General features: G+C 40.7%; 2 protein-coding genes across 3 annotated transcripts; one reads left to right on the top strand and one right to left on the bottom strand.

Moving 5' to 3' along the window:
- Positions 1-6: 6 nt before the first annotated feature.
- On the bottom strand, positions 7-2575 carry LOC107185460 (protein CDV3 homolog). Of its 2 annotated transcripts, none has more exons than XM_015573139.1 (3): positions 2274-2575; positions 940-1355; positions 7-843 (listed from the first exon to the last, which is right to left on the bottom strand). In XM_015573139.1, the coding sequence occupies exons 1-3, from the start codon at positions 2448-2450 to the stop codon at positions 711-713; spliced, it is 726 nt and encodes a 241-aa protein (XP_015428625.1). In that variant the 5' UTR covers positions 2451-2575; the 3' UTR covers positions 7-710. The 2 variants fall into 2 exon arrangements, with proteins under 2 accessions (XP_015428625.1, XP_015428626.1); XM_015573140.1 differs by having other exon boundaries at positions 776-843; positions 936-1355.
- A 1125-nt stretch (positions 2576-3700) lies between these two features.
- LOC107185459 (pyruvate dehydrogenase (acetyl-transferring) kinase, mitochondrial) lies at positions 3701-19622 on the top strand. The gene is made up of 8 exons (XM_015573138.1): positions 3701-4040; positions 15588-15795; positions 15938-16122; positions 16346-16510; positions 16743-16918; positions 17478-17702; positions 18115-18344; positions 18427-19622. The coding sequence occupies exons 1-7, from the start codon at positions 3938-3940 to the stop codon at positions 18301-18303; spliced, it is 1251 nt and encodes a 416-aa protein (XP_015428624.1). The 5' UTR covers positions 3701-3937; the 3' UTR covers positions 18304-18344; positions 18427-19622.
- Positions 19623-21335: the final 1713 nt, after the last annotated feature.

The following is a 21335-nucleotide window of genomic DNA, read 5'->3' on the forward strand; positions in this document are numbered from 1 at the left end:
TTGACGTACCTTGAGCGGAACGATAACTTTCGAATAGAAGACGGCCCAAGCGGGATCATCGTTGTTTTCGAAAGGGCGATCGATCGATTTCCCCGCAATCGTTTCGCTAAACGAGTTCCCCTCGTAAAATATAAATATGTCTCGTGTATCTTCTTATCGTGGTTGTCATGTCTGAGTATCCTAGTGCCCTAATCTCTATTCCCGTGTTATCTCGAACGCGATCGAACATGACCAATAAAGCATACACGCGCCAAATGAAAACAGCACCGTGCGCGTAAACAGTGCGGTCGCGCAAACTCTTCCGTCCAGTGTCCCTACCCCGACTTCCGGTTCGCCTAACGAATCCCTTCCTATTTACCATTGTTCGCTTACGGTCTACGTTGATTAAAAAAATTAAATAGAAAACTGGTGCTAAACATTTGAGCATATTTCTCGTACGAAAATAAAGCTCCGCGAGCACGTTCGTGCTTCCCGGTGGTTTAGGATGTTTCCGGCTCGACGCAGCCGGAACCTTGATCGAGCAAAACTGACATTCAGCCTGGGCCTTTCAAAACTAGGGCATGTACGTGATTGTGATGCGTATGATGATACACGTTTGTTGCTTTCTATCCTAGAAAAGATACTTTATAGCGCAGCTGGGCCACGAAACGGAGAGAGGCGATGACGCAATATTGATTGTATGTCATTTGATTGAGTCAGGGGAGATGCTTTCAGCTTTGATCTTGCGACAGGGCACCGTATTTGTTACCCAGGGTTAGCTTTGGCGCTTGTACCTGTTCTGGCACGTACGATCTACTTCCTCCTCTGTTACGGACTTCTTCGAACACACCTTCATCTCGTTTCCTATGATATGAATATTCTTAGAATTATCGCGGTTAGTAATTAAAACCATTGTAGTCCATTAGACGTTCTTATTAACAAAGAAGTATAAGTACCTACCGCCTGCCCCATGGTCCAGTGGGTTCGTTGCTCTGTTGCTGCTTAGAATTTAAAGTTGGGAAGTACTCTTCGCTATGTATATCCGGCGCAATATTCCTCCCTGGTCCCAATCTGGGACTAGAGGCTACAGGTTGAACGTTTCTTAAGTGAGGTGGCTTATAACTACTTCCTGAAGTAACTGGTGGAGGTGGTGGGGCTGCTTCTGTTACTACAGGTTGTGGAGGATGTTCTGGTTTTTTCCATGGCCCTGAGTGCTTTCCACCACCTTCTCCAGATTCTCCATCTGAACTATTATCTCCTGTGCCTTTCTCATCATCGGATTCTGCATCTAAAGTCTCATTAACTGTTAAGTTTCCTATTTTCAAGCCAGTATAATCCTTCTTCTCTTCTTCAAACTCTCTCCATTCGTCTTCATCCTAGAAAGTAATATCTGCATGTACCGTTGGCAACAGTTTACAAACTGGTTGTTCAAAATGTACTGAAGTAAATCTCTCAATAGACTATGTTGTTACTAATAATTCTTGCATGATAACTTGGTAACTATTATGGAGATCATACAAGTACAACATAAATTGTACAACTCTAATCAGAAATTAATGATACACATAGAAATCACCATATTATGACGCTGGAAAAAATGTTGTTGAAAGACTCTTTTACTTAAACCTTAGTCAACTGATGGAATTCTTATTTAATATCATTCAGCTATAGAAACATAAACTATGTAATTAATTGTTCAATAGTACTATATGCTGTTAAGAATTTTTACTTTTATGAATACACAATAGAATAAAGTCCTTTTTTTCTTACTTGAAGATCAGCTAGTTTCAAAACTAAACTAGGAGTACTCTAAAAATGGTACTCGAATCAAATTTATGCAACTGATACATAGCAGCATGAGGGATGACCTATTATTATATTAAGGTATGTACTATAGGCACAACGTTATTGAATAATAACAGAAACGTTCTTTCTTTTATAAAATAACGCATCAAATCAGAAAACAATCATCCGCGATAATAATCTCGAACAGCTGCTCCGTGTCGGCGAGTTTTGCCGCAGAATATATCCGCGTTCGCGTTACCATGCAATTACATAACGAACGATTCGATCTTTGCACGGCGAGGGAAAATTGGTCGCGTTAAATTTCCGTGTCTCCCGAAGCGAGCAGATAATTTCAGCGATCGTAAGAATGACGTTTGCGCGAACAAATATGGCAGCGGCCTGTGCCACACGGGTGAGTTGGTAGTTTTGAGGTGCTGGCGCGAACTGATGGTCAGAATAACAAGAAAAACCGTAATCAGTTAATAAAATGAAAAAGGGAGGACCTTTACCTCGGTTTGCTGAGTCTCCTCGACCTCAGGGTTCGTTGGTTTGTCTTTCGTTTTCGACTTTCCCAACCACTTTCCCGTCTCCTCTAATTTCTTCGCTATCTCGTCGGTGGTAGTGAACTTCCTTCCCTTCGCTTTCTTGCGGTCTTTCTTCGCAAAGAAATCGTCCAAGTCCGCCATGCTGCGATGATTTTCACGGTGCACACACGATTATCTTTACGAAAGTCTTTATTCACAAGAGAGAGCACGAGGAAGGGCCTCAACGCGGAATGATCGGAGCCACTGCTGCTGCTGTCCACATGGGCTTGTCTTGGCCGGAAGTCGGAGACTTACTCCGAAGTCAATGCAGTTTCCGAATCTGCAAAATTTTTCATAAAAATGATTTTTTTCCGTGGAAAATAGGCTCAAAAATTTCCTATGCACGCAACACTGCCATTTTATCACAGTATATTGCCTGTACTCTATGCAGCATTGAGAAATTCACTGAAAACCAAACGAATAAGTGGCGCTGACTGTCTAGCAGAAGATCGACACAAAAAAATCCGAGGATTACCTAACCTACAAATCTTCTTTTGCGAAACGAATTCATCAAATTAACGGGGTCGTTTGAGACGTGGTGAGATAAGCTGCCAGTCTTACGGTGACTCATAAATCGAAAAAGCGATCCGAAAGATCACAGAAAGATGAACACGTGCAAAGACCACGACGTGTACATAGGTTAATTGATCCATGATTCTTATCATTTCGCTTGCCGTCGATGGCGCCAGGTGTTCCTTTTTGCCACTTCCGGAATACAAAATGGCGCTCGAACCTTTTTTACCGACATTTGCTGCATACAATAAGAAAAATTGCATACATTAATGTTACACTACATTATACTACTATTAAATGTATCTTTTACATTATAAGACCTTATATTCCGTTGCTAACAAATCGACGGAAACAAAATCTTTTTTTGTCATGTCCCACTTTGTCTGAAAAGACAGTAGTGGCGATCTATTCATAGACCATCAATAAAAAAAACCTTTCTTTGCGTTTTCCTTCAGTTACATTCTAAATAACCCATTCAACATCTGTTCGGATTACTTCCTCAAGAATTTACTCCATTTTCTCGGTCCAAAGACTCCGTTCGACGTCCTTAAACGTGTCCTGCCGGTAAACTCGCCGATGCAGCCGTCGATGTCTCTGCGATAGGGCCCAAAAAATCTCGTCGCGAAAGGATCGGAGTACTTAACGGTCGAATTGCTTTTTAAAATCAAGCATCGCACTGTCGTAAAAACGATTAGACTCGGTGAATACTTTGAATATGGCGCGTCCACGGCAAAGCCCCACTTTGTTCTTTGGTAGGAGATACGCAGCCGCGCGTATCGGAGAGAGGAACATATAGAAGGATCCCTTTCTTGAAGCGTCAGTAGTCGTGTCTAGCCTTGCCACGAACCAATGCGATCGGGGGTGTCGCTTATCCTCGTACCGGTGTACAACACGGAGGAATCCTCGAGCTATTTCACCTGCCTGCGGTAGATTCTCTCGTGAACTTGACACTTTTACCAAGGAGACGTAAAAAGAACGGTTGAGCAGCCCCTTGGTCTGTCGTTGAATCGCGGAGAAACCGAGTCAGTGGGCAAAAAAAGAAAAATAAAGGTTCATGTGTCACGAAATACGGCAAAATGAGGCTCACGCGAAAGTGTCTCGGCAACATCACCAAGATGCTGGATTTTTACTCGCAGTTCAACCCCTCGCCGCTTTCGATAAAACAGTTCATCGATTTCGGTGAGTGAGAGCACAGACAGGGACGAAACGAAAAGAGGAGGTACAGACGGATGCTCGTTTACTAGCCTTCTCTCTTCTCGAATTGTCCCTAAAAAATTATTTACCCTGGGTTTGTTTTCGTTGTTGTACACAGCACGAGAAAGGGAGAAAGAGTGGCGCGAATCAATCGATCGAACGATGACCTCGATAGACTATCGTTTTCAGGGTCGCTTCGATAACAATCGTGATAATTCTGGGGCCATCGCACCGTGACTAGTTTACACGGTAGTTTACAGTGGTAAATGGGTATACTTGCGATAGCGTTGCTGCATTGTTTGCTTCTTGTATCAATGCATTCAGAAATCGAGCATATCCGTTGCGCGTTCCGAGATCATTTCTCTGCTCGATCGCGATCGAATGAGTTCGTAGGCGTAAGTAAAACGGATACCGATAATCGAAGACCTCTTGTGTTTACCGTAGAAGTCTTTGTGAACTGGTTTAGAACGTGATTGGTTTAGATAAAATTTTAGATCGAGTAGCAGAAAATCACAAAGTTCGTATGAACCGCGCATATTTCTATTCTCTTCTGTAATCGGCGAGACAAGTTCGGGAAGGTTACACGATTTATTCAAGTAACCAACAACGCTGATTTAGCAAGATCTAAGGTCGCTGATCTCGCTGATTTTTTCTATCGATCTTCAAGTGTCACTGCACTCTTGGAACTGACAGATTCGTAACAGCTGTCGCAATCTGAGAGCATTGATGCGTCTTCAATTTCTGAATTATCCGACTTGATCGCTAAATTAGCTCACGTTATATCGATTCCGGCACCAGTGCGGCCAGTCCAGTCAGTTACAGGGGTCACGTTACACTTGGAGTAATCCATAAATTCTTGCGTCATCCATGTGTTACCGCTATGTTCTTATTTACTCCGATATCCAAGAAATTTTTATGTCACCGAATCATACCGTATGTTTGTAATTAAATGGATTGCGTATACTTAACGGATCAAGAAGTCGGAAATTTAAAATCCGCAGGAATTCCACTAGAGGACTTCCTCCAGCGGAATGAAGTTTCGACTTCTTCCTGGATAATTACAAAGAACATGAATTTAAACATGAATTAACATTCTTGTACGGCTTATTATTGATCGAAGTTGCGTGTGTTTCGTCTGGTCAGATGTGTTTTGACATTGACAGACGGCACAGACGCGTTTCATGACTCATCTGCGTATTCTTTTTTAAATCGACATCATTTAACAAGTTCACAAAACAAACAAGGATCATAAAGTTCGATAAAAATTTACCCGTCGCATCTTTGGACTTCGGTAGCAGTTACGAGTCTACGTTGACACGACCAATTCTGACGTCCACGCGATCATAACGTCGCGATGATGATCCTGTGTATATCTCGCACGGTTAAAATTAGTATCGTCTGATCGAAACACAATTTTCACCACGAGGTCATATTCAAACCATTTTTCCGCCGATGCAATTCGCTTTATTATCATTTTGTGTGTACGTTACGTGTGTGTTTGCCCAGTTGACTACGCTGGGAGCAAACTTGCTAATGAGTCGGTGTGCGTGTTTCAATAACATCCTGCTTCGCCGTTGATTGGCAGTCTGCTTATTCGAATTAATCACACGCCGATTCGTCAGTCATTTTCTGTTATCAAATCATATTTATACTCCACTCCTAACAACAATACTATTAATTATCCTTCCAAGAAAATCTAAGTAGCTTCCTACTGATTCACATCAGCTATACTGGTACCTAAAACTTCCTAAGTCTAATTTATACTGCATTCCTAACAACAATACAATGAATTCACAGTCAATACACCAATTATCCCTCCTAGGAAACACCTACTTAGCTTCCTACTGATCAGCTATAGCGTACCTAAACTTCCTATGGTCTCTTAAGGATGCTCTAAAAAAAAAAAAGCTAAGACATCCCACGATCGGCAGAAAAATGTAACGAAATTCCATGAATCTCCCGTCGAGCGAACAAACTGTTCCGGTTGTGACGTAACAACTCGCATATTGAAGGATTCGAGCAGGTTGTTCTCTCTCCTCGCGAGGAGGTCAAGGCTAAGCGTTCCGATCGTCGTCAGGGAACGGCGCACCATCCCCCAATTTCGGTCACTGTCATTGGTCCCCTGTCTGCTTTCACGAAAATAGAGTAGCAAAAGTGTCGTTATTATTGCGGCTGGAATGCTGCCATTTTCCCGTGGATACAACTCGGTGAACGTGGGCGTGCAGAGGCTCGTGAATTTTGAACTCCCTAACTACTAATATCGCAGCTGAATTGGTGCACGCGCATCTTTGACGCAAATGAACCAACGCGATTTCCGACCCGAATACACACTTTCTTGACGGTCCGTTCCGAGAATGCGGTTGCTATCGCACCACACGTACGCTTCCGGTGCGTGAAAACAGAACTGGCCTTCGAATAGAGTCGTACACATAGGTACACGATGCGACGAAATTAGTTATCATTTCGAATCATCCGAAGGACATATGGTTTCTCTATCTCGAAAAAGTCATCGTGGGAGAAGAAGGGTTTCATAAGGGTGACAGTATTGCCCTACTGACTAACGTATCTGCAAGTTTTATATATTTCAAGTTATTCGGATACTAAATATTATTTTTTAACTTATTCCTAAAGCTGTATTTATTGTTTATATCGACGTGACTGCCCACGACAATTTTACCGCGGTTAGATATTGTTGCAAGGTAAATAAACATACGTGGCATTTAAAAATAACGTAAATAACTTTAACTCACGTTTAGAGAGAAGTTCACGACCATTGCATCAAACTCATGAATACGCGAGAAATTTATTAAGTACTTTGGGTATACTTCCAAAGGGCCTTTTCGAGTTTCCAAGAAGAGACGAGCCAGTAGTGTAATTTTCATGGAAATAAAAAAGTTTCAGTAGGTACACTAGGAGAATATTTATTCCACCTAATTCCAACATCTGCAACCTTGAAAATCGATCGATTCGATAGGGGGCAGCTTCTAATCCACGAGTTCTAAGATCTTAATTACTGTTGATTGCATTCCTCGCGCGCCACGCGGACAAAGAATGTGTTTATCGGCTGGCCTCGATCGAGATCAATGACAATTTATTCCCCGTTTCATCACTTTCTTCCCACTAAAACACACCAGAGAGGCTTTACTCTCGCTGTGTCGTTCGACGTATGTGTATTCGGCTCCTTTCACTCTATCCCCGTTCTCATCAGGCGACACGTTTGTTCTCGCTGACGCAATGCCAAACAGACGCGTGCATAGAGACTGTTTTTACCGCGTTCAACCTGATTAAACGAGGCTCGCTCGCCGCCGTGCAAATAGAATGAATATAATTTAACAACAACTCGACGTGACATCAACTTTTGTTGTAAGGTGCGATTATATCCGCTATCAGGCGCCAATTTTCATTTTCGGATCGACGGATGCTGTTTCTGTCTTTCTTTGGAACTCCGTTCGCTCCAATAAAATTCTGATTTATGTACATACCTATAGGCCAGTGTTTCCCAACGTGGGACAGATTGAATATTTTGGGGGGCAATTAACAAATCACCCGACATTCGTCACCTCATCGATAAGAGTTTTACCTATATGCTTTTTTTATTTAAAGCATCTATTAACCCTTATAGTACCATAAGTTTTCCAGGAACCGTACAAAAATACCTTGAAAAATATGCGATCTATAAAAATTAACATATATTTTTTTAAAAAATGAAGATATTTTCACGTTTCCTTTAATTTTATTATCCCTATGCAGTAAACGTATGGTCCACTATATAAACTTATTTTATAAAAATAAATTGTCACTACACGTGTTCAAATTATATTAAAAATGGAAAGTTAATATGCATATCTGCTCAATGTATTTTTTGGAAAACCCACAAAGCCGATATATTTATATACTAAAATTTAAACCTTTTCAGAACTTGGTTTTACTATTATGCTAGGGGGCATCGAGATCTTTGAGGCGAGGTATGATCCAAAAAAGGGTTGGGAAACACTGCTACGGACACTACAGTGAATTGACGTATTCAACGGTCGCGATTTATGCACATACGGGCGGTGTTGTGACGAGAATATGCACGTTGGTCAATGCAACGCGTGCATCTAGAATCTAGACGTTCAGATTAAGGCCTTAAAGTTAAATAGCTGCTTCCTGATGCTGGTAGCATCGTCGACGGTTCTAGAATAACGGAGCGTTCGATGGCTTGCATATGTCTGATCTACATTACACTAATGACCGATGGTAAATCGTTGTTGTTTTAAGTGCTCGATAAGCGTGGCGTCATTTTTCATACTGGATCGAGTTGGTTTCATCGAAAACTCGTCACAGTATCACGTGCTGTCTACAGATACATGTAGAATTAACCCATTATCTGTTCCTTTATTTTCGAATGGTACCGTGATTAGGGTATAATAAATTTGCAATAACATTTCAATTGATAACATTTAAATCTGAACGATCCACACTCGAGAGAACGGTCTGGTATGCTGATAAAGACTCATTATCACGGGAAAAGAATATGAAAAAGAAAGACTCGTTGTGAGGCATCAATCTGTGTACACTGTTATCTAGTCCGAGGCGTGTGTCTTCCCATCTACATATATGTATATACAATACACGAGATGTGCTGTGGTCGAGCCTGGAAAACAGCGATTAGGACGATTCGAGCAAGTTCCACAGAGACTAGATCTGGCCAAACGCTAGTCGAGTCTATAAATGCATAAAATCGGCTGTCTGTTTATTAGGGCAGATCCAAGTATGTACATAATTTTTCATTAAAAAAGCTGGACAGAAAAATCTAAAGTGTCTATAAATCAGTTTTTAGAAAAAAATTTCAAGTACTCTTTTTCACTCGACAAATGGAAGTTTTCTATACACGTGTATACTGGAACATAAAAGTGTAATTTTATACAATTTTACGTCTCGTAAAAAATTAATGAATAGTCCGAACTCTGCGTCGATCGTGCGATTTGTATTCAGCTCCGAAACTAAATAAAATATTTCTCACCGTTATGTAAGGGGAATGATTCACCGGTTCATCGATTGTGGCAACTACATATAGTACCTACATCAAGTGTCAATTCTATCGCCGCAAAACTATCATCGCTCGTCGAATCACAACAAAACCAGATGTTCGTCTAATGTTTTCGTCCGATTCGTCGTAATTATAGAGAGGCATTAATTATTCATGACTCTGTCACCGTGTACACACGAATCAATTTCGTGTGAATCATACGTTCGATTCTGCATAAAACATCCGGTATATTCATTCTCCATCTGTTTGCGGAACGGACAAAATTTATTGCTTCGAGAAGAAAAAAAAAAAAAACATCTCTTATTTACTCACTTTACGTGGTTAAACATTTACAGTACCATTCTCGTGACCTCTAATTTTATTAACGGGTGACCGTGGGCACGATACATGTATCTATTCGTTATTTACCGGAAACGATGCTATTTATAAGAGAACTACTTCATTCCGTTGACGAAAGGCCGAATGAAACACGAATGACCGGCGCAATGTCACATTCATTTCTTTAATTTTCACGTGACACGTAGCGGCACGTGGATCTTGAAAATTATCAACAAAAAATCCCAACGACCGTTCGACCGACACTGAATGACTTTGACCGTCTAGGAAAATTGACGTACGCAATATGGCTAAACGTCGGGACATAAAAGCTGTCAGTTCGAGTCGTTTATAGTCCCCTGCGATTTTCTTGATGTCACGAGATGGACGGCCCTCGGGTTTTTTTTTTAATTTCGTCCCCATGGTATCGATCGTTCACCCTAGTAATACTTTTCAATTCAAAGATTGATGTTTTGTATCGATATTTAATGTGAAATTAACCACTCGCGAGTTTCCCATAAAGTTTGCGATTGGTCGATTTCCTTTCCACATTGTTACCTGAGTTCTAATATAATTGCAAGTATCGTTGCGGATAATATCGATATTTTATTCCCGATATACCTGTGTTTCGATACTCTAGGTATCAATACGTATCGATACAAGGCAAATGTATCGCCATCATTAGATCGCCCGTACATCTGTCCTTGATGTAGTCTCATCCCCGACCTTTCGATCGAAAAACGATTTTCGCGAGAATTCATTACGATACCTTCGATTCCGTTTCTCCGTCACGACAGACTCCCAACGCAGGCTGTAAACGATTATAATCGGTGATAATTATGTCTTCAGATTTTTCTCTTTGCTCATCCTTTACGTAACGTCTCCAGTGAATTTTCATCTCGTAAAACGCGAAACGATGCTGCGCCACGCACGAAGGTGCTTCGCGGAAAAGAATAATCATCTCGTTGTCTGGGAAACTTACGACTTGTTTTTCACGTTATTTTTCCGATTATTTTATGCGCCAGAGTAATTTTGAGTGAATATGGAACAAGTCGTTCGTCTTGAATGGTAGATACATTAAATGTTACGTGAAAAACAGTTAACTTCTAAATTATATTTTATAGACAGAGGCTTTTTCAGTAACCGCAACTACATTTCCCCCTCGTTCGTATAGGTATAGAGAGCAAATAATGTTACCTTCGCGAATCGATCCACGCGAATGGACAATGAGGAAAGACGGGACTTTGTTACGTTCTGTATTCAGACACGGCAACCGATACTTTGTTGTTTCTAGCTGATTCATTCGTCCTTTGGAAAAGTCGCAGGTATATCATTTTCTTATTGAATAGCAACACACTTTGGTTCCGTTCGTTGGAGCTTTGTTAGTCACATATGGTGATGCAAAAAAAAAGAGTTCATAACTTCTAGGGTAGATAATACTCGCCTAATGATGAAAAAGAGTCTTAATAAACCCGAGTGGAAAGATAAATATTTTGAAGTTATGAACAATTTTTTATTTCGGTTAAAGTTACTGATTTTCTCGCTTCGGGAACTATCGTACCGTGTTAATAGATTACCTTATCATTGTTTCTTTTTCTGGTTGCAGAAGATTACTTAGAATTTTTACTAATTTTTAAAAAATTTTTTCGTTGTTTCCAATTGGTACAGATATCTATCCTAGAAGTTATGAACCCTTCTTTTTGCATCATCCTCTGTATAGGTCTCGTCAATTGTCCGATTCATTGAGTAGGTTTCATTTTCCCTTGAGCACACCCTGAAATTATTATCCCCTCGCGAGTTTTCCACCCTTGCTCGCCCTCCTCGTGGACCAACACCCTTAATTGCACCATTCTCGCTCGACAGGTTCAAGTTTTATTCGCAATTTCGCGCTTCCTTCAATCCATTAATGATTCTCAATACTGTGGAAATATGGGTCAAACTGTTCTTCATGGAAACGAGAAAATTTACGAGGAAAAACTAACGTCACTCGGGTACACATACCCGATGGGAGCTGCGAGAACTTTTTTTTCATCACTCATTACATACATCGTTATGATGGATTCTCTGGTCGGTCGTAGATTGATTGTTACGGCCCTTTAATTAAAACTTTGCTCGTGATATCGCGGCAACGCGTAAAATTTTCATAAGCTTCGTGCAATTCGTACCGATTCACTAGAAGATCGAAGGATAGAAATTATTTATTAATCCTTTCATTCCCACTGTTGCCGTATGAGTACGTACTCTAAATAACAAAATAAAATATTAGTAGTATGTATTTGTTCATATTTGTGAGTATATACAATTAACGAACAAATAGCATCACTCAAGTATAATGCCTGGAAACTTTATAGCTCGTTCACGCGGTCTCTATTGCCTTGAAACATCAGTAACAGTTGTTAACTCAATTTTCCAATTGTTTAACGCGAATCATCTGTGTCACGAATCCTTGGATCGCAATTTCGTTATAAAGAAACAGCATATCAAGGATTCTGCGACTTTTATCGATCCTGTTTCCAGTCTCTGACCTTAGCAGAAGTCGCGACACGAGTTCCTTGGCAGCTCGTCACCGGACTCTGCATCGCGAACAAGAAAGTATTTTGGCATTTTGGCAAAGAAGACACACGGAGAAAAACGTTTTCACGATTATATGCGCGGAGAATACGAATGAGGTTGAAGTCCAAAGACCGGGAGGCTCGCCACGTCCGATCGCGAATACGTAAACAGTCGACAGAATACATCACAATTGTCTCTTATCTTTCACGTGAGAGGAATTACACTTTCTGGTGATTTCGCGATGGGCCACAACACACACACAATTACCACGATTTCCAGGCTCTGCCTCGACATTATCGTCCACGGTGTTCTTTTTCTGTCCTTTCCGTCCCAACACACTTTTTAATACCCCACTAATCCACTGTATTTGTTCACGCGATGAAAGTATACACGGTGCAGTTGGTAATAACGCGTAGACGAACTTCTAAATAAACAATGTAGTCTTCCATCGATGGACTGTTGTATCGGAGGACTTTTGAATTTAACAGAAAGGCGAAGAGAACATTACTTGCCAACGGCCAAACTGTATTTAAATGCGAAGGGAAACTCTGAAATAAACGAAGCTATCGAGTACCCCTGATTTTCAGAACTGCCTTGTAATTGGTGGAAATGAATTCGGGATGGTGGTGGAAGGTACATCCCAGGTAGGAGTCGAAGAAAATTTATGACTGTACTGACCACAAAAGGTTTCTTTTAGACCGTAATTTTAACGCCCAGACCCTTAAATCGTTATTTCAGAATTACGAGACTGATATATACATATACATATAACTAAAAGACTAAAAGACGACAATCGTGAAAATAATAGACGCCCATGCTGTACCAATTTCACGGTTCATCTGCGAGTCTGAAGAAGATAGATAATTTCCGGGAAATCTTGTAAAGGCGCACAGCTGTGGAAAGTGACTGTCCTCCGATCGACGCATCGATCGAGGTGAACACCGTTTCCCGCGAAAGACCTTGCCATCCAGTTCGATCAGCTCGCAATTTCACGGCTATTTATCATCGACGAGCGATTGCACTTGGCAGTGAATCAGTTGCTCACCGGTGAACCCTGTTAGGGAAAACGCGGCCTTGTTAGATGGAGAGAAGCTTGGAAAGCTACGAGCGAAAATACCCTTTTTCCCCTATTATCGAGCGAATCTGTCGATAAATTGCAATGTAATCGAGTTTAAAGTTCCCATGAAGTTGGAAGCTTCTATCAAATTAGAGTATCATTCACTGGTGAATTGATGGAGGATCAATGAATAAAGGATGTATTGTACGAATAAAATAATGAGGGGAAGTCTGATTGAAGAATGCTTTTACCATTTACTGACCCACCTACGTTTACCTTCTGATCATAAATAACGACCAGTAATAGCTATTTTCTTTCTCACTAACGTTCCTTCAGTCTCCTATTTCTGTCACTGTCGTGTTTCTCATCGTGGAAATTCTTCCGTGTTTATTCGAGATCGTGGGAGAGCGAAGTTGCCACTGCGAGGGAAGTTTAATCCAATTAAGCGACGGGATCAGTCTCATTGTACGACGGAAGTACGTTATCGATGCTGACGCAAGCGTCGGTCAGGTGTAATGGAATTTGTTTTTGGATCCATGACGACAGAACCGCAGGAAACACGTGGAAACTTTATTTAGGAACGGTAATTGGGAAATGCAGTGGCCAAGGAAAACGTATGATACCTCGTGGTTTAGAATGAATAAGATTTATAATGAACACTAAATTAAAAATAATATTTCTATTGGGTCGAACAGAAAGTTTGTGGGTGACAAACTTTTGAAAATGTACAAATTTATTTATTCATTAATTTCTTTACTTTCGTATCGTAATAGAAATTGTAAAAAAATGCCAGAAAATATATTGTTGTAATATAAATCATCGTTATAAGAGTGTACTGATCAGTCATTTTTACTGTTTCGATAGTTCTAGTGTTAAAAAACTCATGGAACGATAAGAAAGAGTAATATAGAGACTAATGGAAATTACGTGGCTGATTACATAAATTACTTTCTGTAAAAGCAGTACTGTGGAATTTATGTAGATTAAAACGAACCTTCCTGTAGTTCTGTTAATTCATCATTTACTCTAACAGTTTACAATTGACTAATCGTAAACACTTCGAGTGTAATTGGATAACTAAAACTCATCGACTGTTCGATAATCCTTGACAAATGCTGAGTGGTATGTGACTCTGTGTTTTCGTTAACGACTATTGCATTTACTAGGTCAACGCTAATGATAGTAAACGATGCTATCGATTCCTCGTCCGGTTTTACAGACACAACGCGCGACGCAATAAGCGGCCTGCACTTTACAACGGAAGAGAAATTGATCGATGCGCCTTGATCCTCGGCAAATAATGAATAAACTGGTCGTACTCGAGGTAATCGATCGGTCGAATTTCACGAACGGATGCCAAAAGTAGTCGGAGAATCTTGAGACCAGGCCAAACTGTTACATCGCGTTACACGTCCTGATTGTGAGAGATCTGATAAAGTAGTATCTATCAGTCCAGTCAGGGCCACCTACCCACCTGGAACGATGGTGCCAACGAAAAAAAAAAAACATACAAGGTGGACCACGAAACGTGATCTGCTTAGATTATTCCACTGCTAGGCTGTTCGCAGGAAACGTTTTTTGCATGCTTAACCATCAGTGCAGACGTCATAAATAGAACGAAGCAGTCGTTTCTCAACCGTTTACGCGAGTGTATTACAGCTGGACATTAGTTTGAACATCGTTTTAATTAAGATAAACGATATTTTCTTAATGTTTCTTTGGTTTGGAAGGAAACAAAATTATTTGTTAAAACATGGTTTGCAAAAGATGGGCGTAAAAAGATTATAGGTGTTTCGATATATAATTGAAGGTGACCTTGAAAACGCTGGAAAAAAAAATAGGTTGACGAAAAATTTAGTACAATCATCTTAAAACTCTCCTGGAATTATATTATACTAGCCAAAAAGATGTTCGATCGAATAGCTAGCGGTGGAATAATCTAAGCTGATCATGTTTCGTAGTCCACCCTGTATATGTATACCTCGCACCGTACACGTCGAAGGATCGTGTGTGTGACCCATTTCTGGTATCTTGTAAACAAAACATCTGGAATAATAAAATTCTTTTCCGTAAAATGTCCAAAGCTTTCCTTTCCAATTGTCAATATTCATTCTCGGGAGTTACTGGCATCGATGGAATGGTGCGACTAAAACTGTTGACCGGCTGAGACACCGACAGATAATGGAGAAATCGCGGCATATAATTATTCTCTCCCCTTCTGATAATGTAGTAGTTACAACAGCGTATACGTTGCGCAACATTGTTATTTGCAGAGTTCGTCCAGCGTCTCTTCGAACCGTCAACAACGTTCCCATTTATGTGGATTATTAAATTATCGCGATAAGATCATTGGACGTTATCACGGCATCTTGTTTCGTTGCCCTCTCGAGTCCCTTGGCAAATATGTATGTTTACTCTCTAGCCGAGGAAAACAGAAAACATTGTCACGAGGTTTTCCCTCGAGTCGTTTGTGATCCATCTCTGTCTCTCGAAATTCCACCACTTCTTCGCGTAACGTGATTTTGCAGGTTTTAATTGTTTCAAGACATTTACAGGGAAATTTTGCTTGTTTCAGGACTAAGTGCATGCGAAAGGAAGTCTTTTATATTCTTAAGGAAGGAGCTGCCAGTCCGACTGGCGAACATTATGAAGGAGATCCACCTGCTGCCGGACAACCTACTGAAAATGCCTAGTGTGGGTATAGTTAATAATTTATACGCCACCTCCTTCGAGGATATCATACACTTCGAGAAGGTTGAGGTCAACGAGACCACTTTAGACAAGTGAGTCTTTAACGTCAGAAACAAGTCTCTCGAAACGATTCACGTTAGATTCACCTGTTACTACGTTTTCTTGTTTTTGCAACTTCGTGGTGTAGCAACGGATTCAACCGATTTAAAAAAGAATTCCTTCATTTCTCTATAGATTCTGTCAGACCTTGGTGAAAATACGTAACAGGCACAAGGATATCGTCGAGACAATGGCGCAGGGGGTCTTGGAGCTCAAAGAATCGCACGATGTCGATGCGCAGACAGAGAACAATATCCAGTATTTTCTGGACAGGTTTCTCATGTCTAGAATTTCCATTCGTATGCTGATCAACCAGCATAGTAAGTTTCTTTTTCAAGATAGTATTGCGATCGTAATATGCCTTTCGATTAATTTCGCTGACACCGGTGGTCACAGAAAATTTGTGACATCGATTGATCAGATGGGACATTATAACTGGAATATAATCGGTATTAGATCACAAAAATCAGAGAGATTGTCGACAGACGATTAGGTAAATCGTCTTTATGCGTTCCATGTTGCGTTCACCTATTTTTGTTGCAGCCCTTCTGTTCGGGGCTGAATTGAACGGACACAGTACACACGTGGGATCCATAGACCCCTCGTGTGATGTTATCAACGTTGTGAAAGACGCGTACGAGAAGGCGAGATTACTTTGCGATCAATATTATCTGGCTAGCCCGGAACTGATAGTCAAGCAACATAACGGCAAGTTTGAAAAATGTTGATTGTACTATAGCATCGCTAGTAAGTAGTATATACGTAAACAATTATCTGTAGTAGGTGTAGTGAAACAGTATATCGCTACGATCAGGTTATACGATAAGAACGATTAAAACATTTAAATTTAATTCATAATCAACCAAAGCACCAAACGATATATTATATATAGTACGTCGAAGAATGTATCTTATCTGCGTTTTATGTCTGCTCTTTTCAGAATTCGAACGATGTAGCCAAATTAGGATAGTTTACGTACCGAGCCATCTGTTCCACATGTTGTTCGAGTTGTTTAAAAACAGTATGCGCGCGGTTATGGAACACCATGGCTCGGAATCGGAGTGTCCGCCGATAGAGGTGATCGTGTCGCGTGGAAAGGAAGACGTGTGTGTCAAGGTAAAGTCTCAAGGATTCCTACAGCTCTCAGACGATCAACACATATTGTAGCTCGAAGATCAATAATTCTAAATCAGTAACAGAACTACTCGTGAATAGTTATCAATAGATTGCGGAAGTTTATGCAAATTCACGATTTCAGATACTAATACTTAAAAATTAAAACGTCGTAAAATTTCAAATGTTGTACTAGAGGCATCACTATGTTAATAAGACACGGATAGCATTAAGCTTTCTTGAAAGCTCTATTTTATTATATTTTCCAACTGAAAAAATGCTGTAAATGCATAAACATCCACAGTCTAGTTATCAGCTGCTCCAGTAGAAATTCGATCCAACGTTTCGTCGGCATTGATACACAATATCACACGCATTTGATATTCAATGCCAGTGTTGTCACGCAAACTGATAGCATCAGCTGGAACCTTGTCGAAACACTGGAATCAATTTTCGCATCGATTATGCATACACATACAATGGTTGTGTCAATTCCTCGCGAAGACTAACTTGGCAGGCTGCTATTGCCCACTTCTGAACACGATATATGGAATCCTTACAGATGTCTGATCGAGGCGGTGGCATTCCCCGTTCGCAAATGGACCATTTATTCAAGTATATGTACAGTACGGCCCCACGACCGAGTGTGTCCGACGCGCACACCGTTCCCCTAGCCGGATACGGCTACGGTCTTCCAGTGTCCCGATTGTACGCGAGATATTTCCATGGCGATCTGGTACTTCAGAGCTGCGACGGCTACGGCACAGATGCCATCGTATACCTCAAAGTAAGAATCCCCCTACCCCCCCCCCCCGTTTCTTTTTCGGTTGCGCAACCTTGTGTAAAGTTACTTTCCCCGGTGAAATCTTAATCCTTCTCTCGGTGAGCCAGAATTTCAAGGTAGGGATGTTCGATTTTTTAGTTGTGAATTTTTTAGTACGATATGTACCGATTCCGTGACTTAATTTATGATAACAGAATAATGATTTACTATTCCATAAATCATGAACTCTGGCCCCATAGTTTGGCCGGTAGCGTGTGTTTTATAGATAGCAGTGATGTGCAATCTAAGGGAATTGATTTTCTGAAGATTCGAATCGGACTCGAACATCCCTATTTTAAGGGGGTTGAATGTGGTCGGTGTTATCGAGTCTGTCCACGACGGTCCAAGTTAAAAACCGATTCTTCCGTTTGATTAGGCTCTGTCCGACGAGGCGAACGAATTGTTGCCAATCTTTAACAAGACCTCGTCGAAATTCTACCGAACACCCGTCTCCACCACCGACTGGAGCAGTCAATGCGGGGGTGGGATGGCCACCAGGCAGCTTCGTATGAGCAACGAGCAGGGCCACAAGCTTCCACGGGGGATGGAAGTGAGGTATTGCTAACAAAATTCCAATTGTATGGACCAAAGAATCGGAGTGAGTGAGTACGTAACTGATTTCAAAAATGAAAAAAGAATTATTGGAGCGAACGAAAAAACTATTTAGTTTTTATTGAAAATTTTGCAGATGGCTCGAAGTGAATTCCGCAACGTTCGTGTCCTGGAAACTGAATAACTAGAAAATGAACCGTGTTCAAGATCCCCGGCGATCGAGTTCCCATCTCTCGCTTGGGGAATTTGTAGGCGACTGACCGCGTGGGATGTATCCAAGCTTTTTCGAAACGTACGGAGATAATTGAAGCTTCTCGTTGCACCCACCCACGGTTAAGGCACCACATATCACGCTGAAGGAAACCGAAAGATTCGACTAGCTTCCGTTGTTCTCCTACTTTCGTACTTTCCACCGGAAGTCAGACGATACCTCCTGGAGCCTCCGGATATTTTTGTCGCGGTCATTTTTGTATAATTTCAGGACCTGATTTGTTGCTTTCGCTTCTTGTGTGTACGTACATTCTGTTAAAATTAAACTATCGACGTTTAGATCCGGAAGTTTGAAATAACTTGGATCCGAAGAATCTTCAAGAGGGCATTTAATTGTTCCACGTGACTCGCCTGGAAGCTCCAGGGGGACTTCGTTTTATTTTTTTATATTTCGCGCGTTTATTAAGTCAGCATTTTAATTGCATATAGGTAACTGCAAAGCATTTCTTTGCGTCCGAGGGGATTAGGTAGTTTGTCTAGGGAGAGAACGTCATACGGAGTGCAAACTGTGATTCAATGCCAGACTTTAGTTGAATAGATAGGGAAACTGTGAACTGGTTCCTCATAGAAGGAAAACGTTCACCATTTGTGACGATGTAAAAAGAAGATTCATAATCTATCGATTAAATGCGCGAGAGAGCTACAGAAACGATATGACGCGAGTCAAGCAGGACTGGCTCCGATGAAAAATTACATTAGACGACCCACATCCCTGAAAAGTATTTTGTATAATGTGAACGAGCAGACTCTCGAGAAGTCCTTTTAACTCCTTGGCTTTTTAATTAACCTTTTATACAAACAAACGATGAAATATTTCTACGCGACAATTTCTTTTTACGTACGTGTCAAGATTCTTTTCTAGATTTCTCGTTTACGACTATTTAACGAAAATGCAGCCCGAATTTTCTTATATTTTATACATATCCCAACTGTGAATTTGTACTTTATTCGAACAAATTAAAGTTTCTGCAATGTCCGTCGATGAATTCGCATATTTTGTATAAGAGATTAGATTGCAATCCATAAAGTTTTGCGTGATTTTGTTCTCGACGAGGATCGGAAGAGCGATCCTGTACAAAATTTTTTCAATAGAGGTCTTCACGACACAACTGCGTTTCCTGTGTATATAATCACACGTTTTTAGAGTGGTCAAAGTACTGTTCGTATAGGAGATAATTTTTAGCTGTAATTACGGACTGCAGAGAGACACTCGCGTGAATAGCACGAGTGTACTCTTGTAAGACATTGTTAATAAATATAATACGACATGAAACAATTGTGCTCTATACGTAATGACATACCTAAACGATCTGTGAGTACTGAACACCTGTGCAGAGTCTAACAAGGCTGAGAGAATTATTATGATTAATATTGGTAAGGCTTGGACGGAATTTGTTCAACATTCCATCGAGTAATCGCACACAGTGAGTGTTTGTAATGCATTGCTGTACTTTTATTATGTTTGGGCATGCGTAACCATAAGTGAATCTCTCTCTCTCTCTCTCTCTCTCTTTCTCTCCCTTTCTCACTCTCTCTCTCTCTTACCGCACGCTTCGCTCGCTGAATAATGAAAAGTACGTCTTAGCAGTAACAATCAATTTTCGTTTATAAAATAACGCTACCCTATGTACATTCCTGGCGTTCATCACTGTGCTCAGGTGACACAACGCAAAACGTTCTATTAACTAGCACTGACAAGTGAAATTCAAATTACCTGGATCGGTCGCGGTGAACGGAGAGTCCCGAGGCCGACCGATCGATAGAGGAAATTTATAAATCAGGTGGCAGCCGATTCGCCGATTCGTAAATAAAAAACTTTCTCGCGATAGTAGCGGGTTCAGCGATAAAACGAAAAAAAAAATAAAATAAAATAATCTTCTCTTTCGAATTTAAAACACCGTCAAATAAACTACGAATTAAAATGAAAATAAAAAGAAACAACATCGACAGAATAAAATCGTTTTAAAAAAAAGCACGAAGTTTGCATTTGGAACAGATACGAAACGTTTGCTGGTTCACACCATATTTCCGTCCCGTCCTCCGAGTTTTTGGCACCGGTCGAATCAACTCGTCCTCGTATATTTTTTTCTTTCAAGGAAACGTAATTTGCCCCCGGATGATTTGCAAATCTTTCGTTCCGATAAAAGTTTTTATCACAATGAATCGGTAAATAATAAGAAAAAAAGATCGTTAGTGCGCGTTTTAGGAGTTCGTGGTCACGAGAGATGTTTCTCGATCGTAGGATTCCAAAAATACAATGTTATCGTTCCTCCTTCCCAAAAAAGGTACGCTACCAATGAATTTTCACGTGTTTTGCTCGATCATATCTGCGCTGTATGAAAATTAAAGTGACGTGGGAGACTTTAAAGCTATCAAGCGACTGTGTATCGTTTATCCGTTCGGATATTCAGGAAACGTATTGGGGCTACACCAAGAAGCAACGACACTGCTCGGAAAAAGATTTTTCCGTTCTCGATTTATCCACCGTTCAAAGTATTGCGTAAATATTGAAAGAAGCTACGTTCGAAGTCTGATCGTGAGTAACTCGAGACGATTTAGAAATTTTCCAACGGACCTCGGCCGCTCTATAGGCTTCACCCCTTTCTGGTCGTTGGGATCAGACGAGAGGCTATTGATAAAATTTCCTTAAATCGGTCGTCAACGGTCGACCTACGCTAAAACGTATTTATATACAGCATGGCAGTGATTACACACACTACAGTTTTCCTTGCCATACAGTGAACACGTGCTACACAAACGTATCGTTATGCGACT

Source organism: Dufourea novaeangliae, unplaced genomic scaffold, assembly GCF_001272555.1.
Source record: "Dufourea novaeangliae isolate 0120121106 unplaced genomic scaffold, ASM127255v1 scaffold57, whole genome shotgun sequence".
Lineage (NCBI taxonomy): Eukaryota > Metazoa > Arthropoda > Insecta > Hymenoptera > Halictidae > Dufourea > Dufourea novaeangliae.

What these genes read in the sequence shown, in the direction of transcription:
- LOC107185460 (XM_015573139.1), bottom strand. Translation starts at nt 2,450, where the DNA reads ATGGCGGACTTGGACGATTTCTTTGCGAAGAAAGACCGCAAGAAAGCG. An exon ending in AGGAGACTCAGCAAACCGAG is followed by an intron (nt 1,356 to 2,273) that starts GTAAAGGTCCTC and finishes ATTACTTTCTAG; the next exon opens with GATGAAGACGAATGGAGAGA. An exon ending in ACTGGACCATGGGGCAGGCG is followed by an intron (nt 844 to 939) that starts GTAGGTACTTAT and finishes TTCATATCATAG; the next exon opens with GAAACGAGATGAAGGTGTGT.
- LOC107185459 (XM_015573138.1), top strand. Translation starts at nt 3,938, where the DNA reads ATGAGGCTCACGCGAAAGTGTCTCGGCAACATCACCAAGATGCTGGAT. An exon ending in AAAACAGTTCATCGATTTCG is followed by an intron (nt 4,041 to 15,587) that starts GTGAGTGAGAGC and finishes TGCTTGTTTCAG; the next exon opens with GACTAAGTGCATGCGAAAGG. An exon ending in ATGCCATCGTATACCTCAAA is followed by an intron (nt 17,703 to 18,114) that starts GTAAGAATCCCC and finishes CCGTTTGATTAG; the next exon opens with GCTCTGTCCGACGAGGCGAA.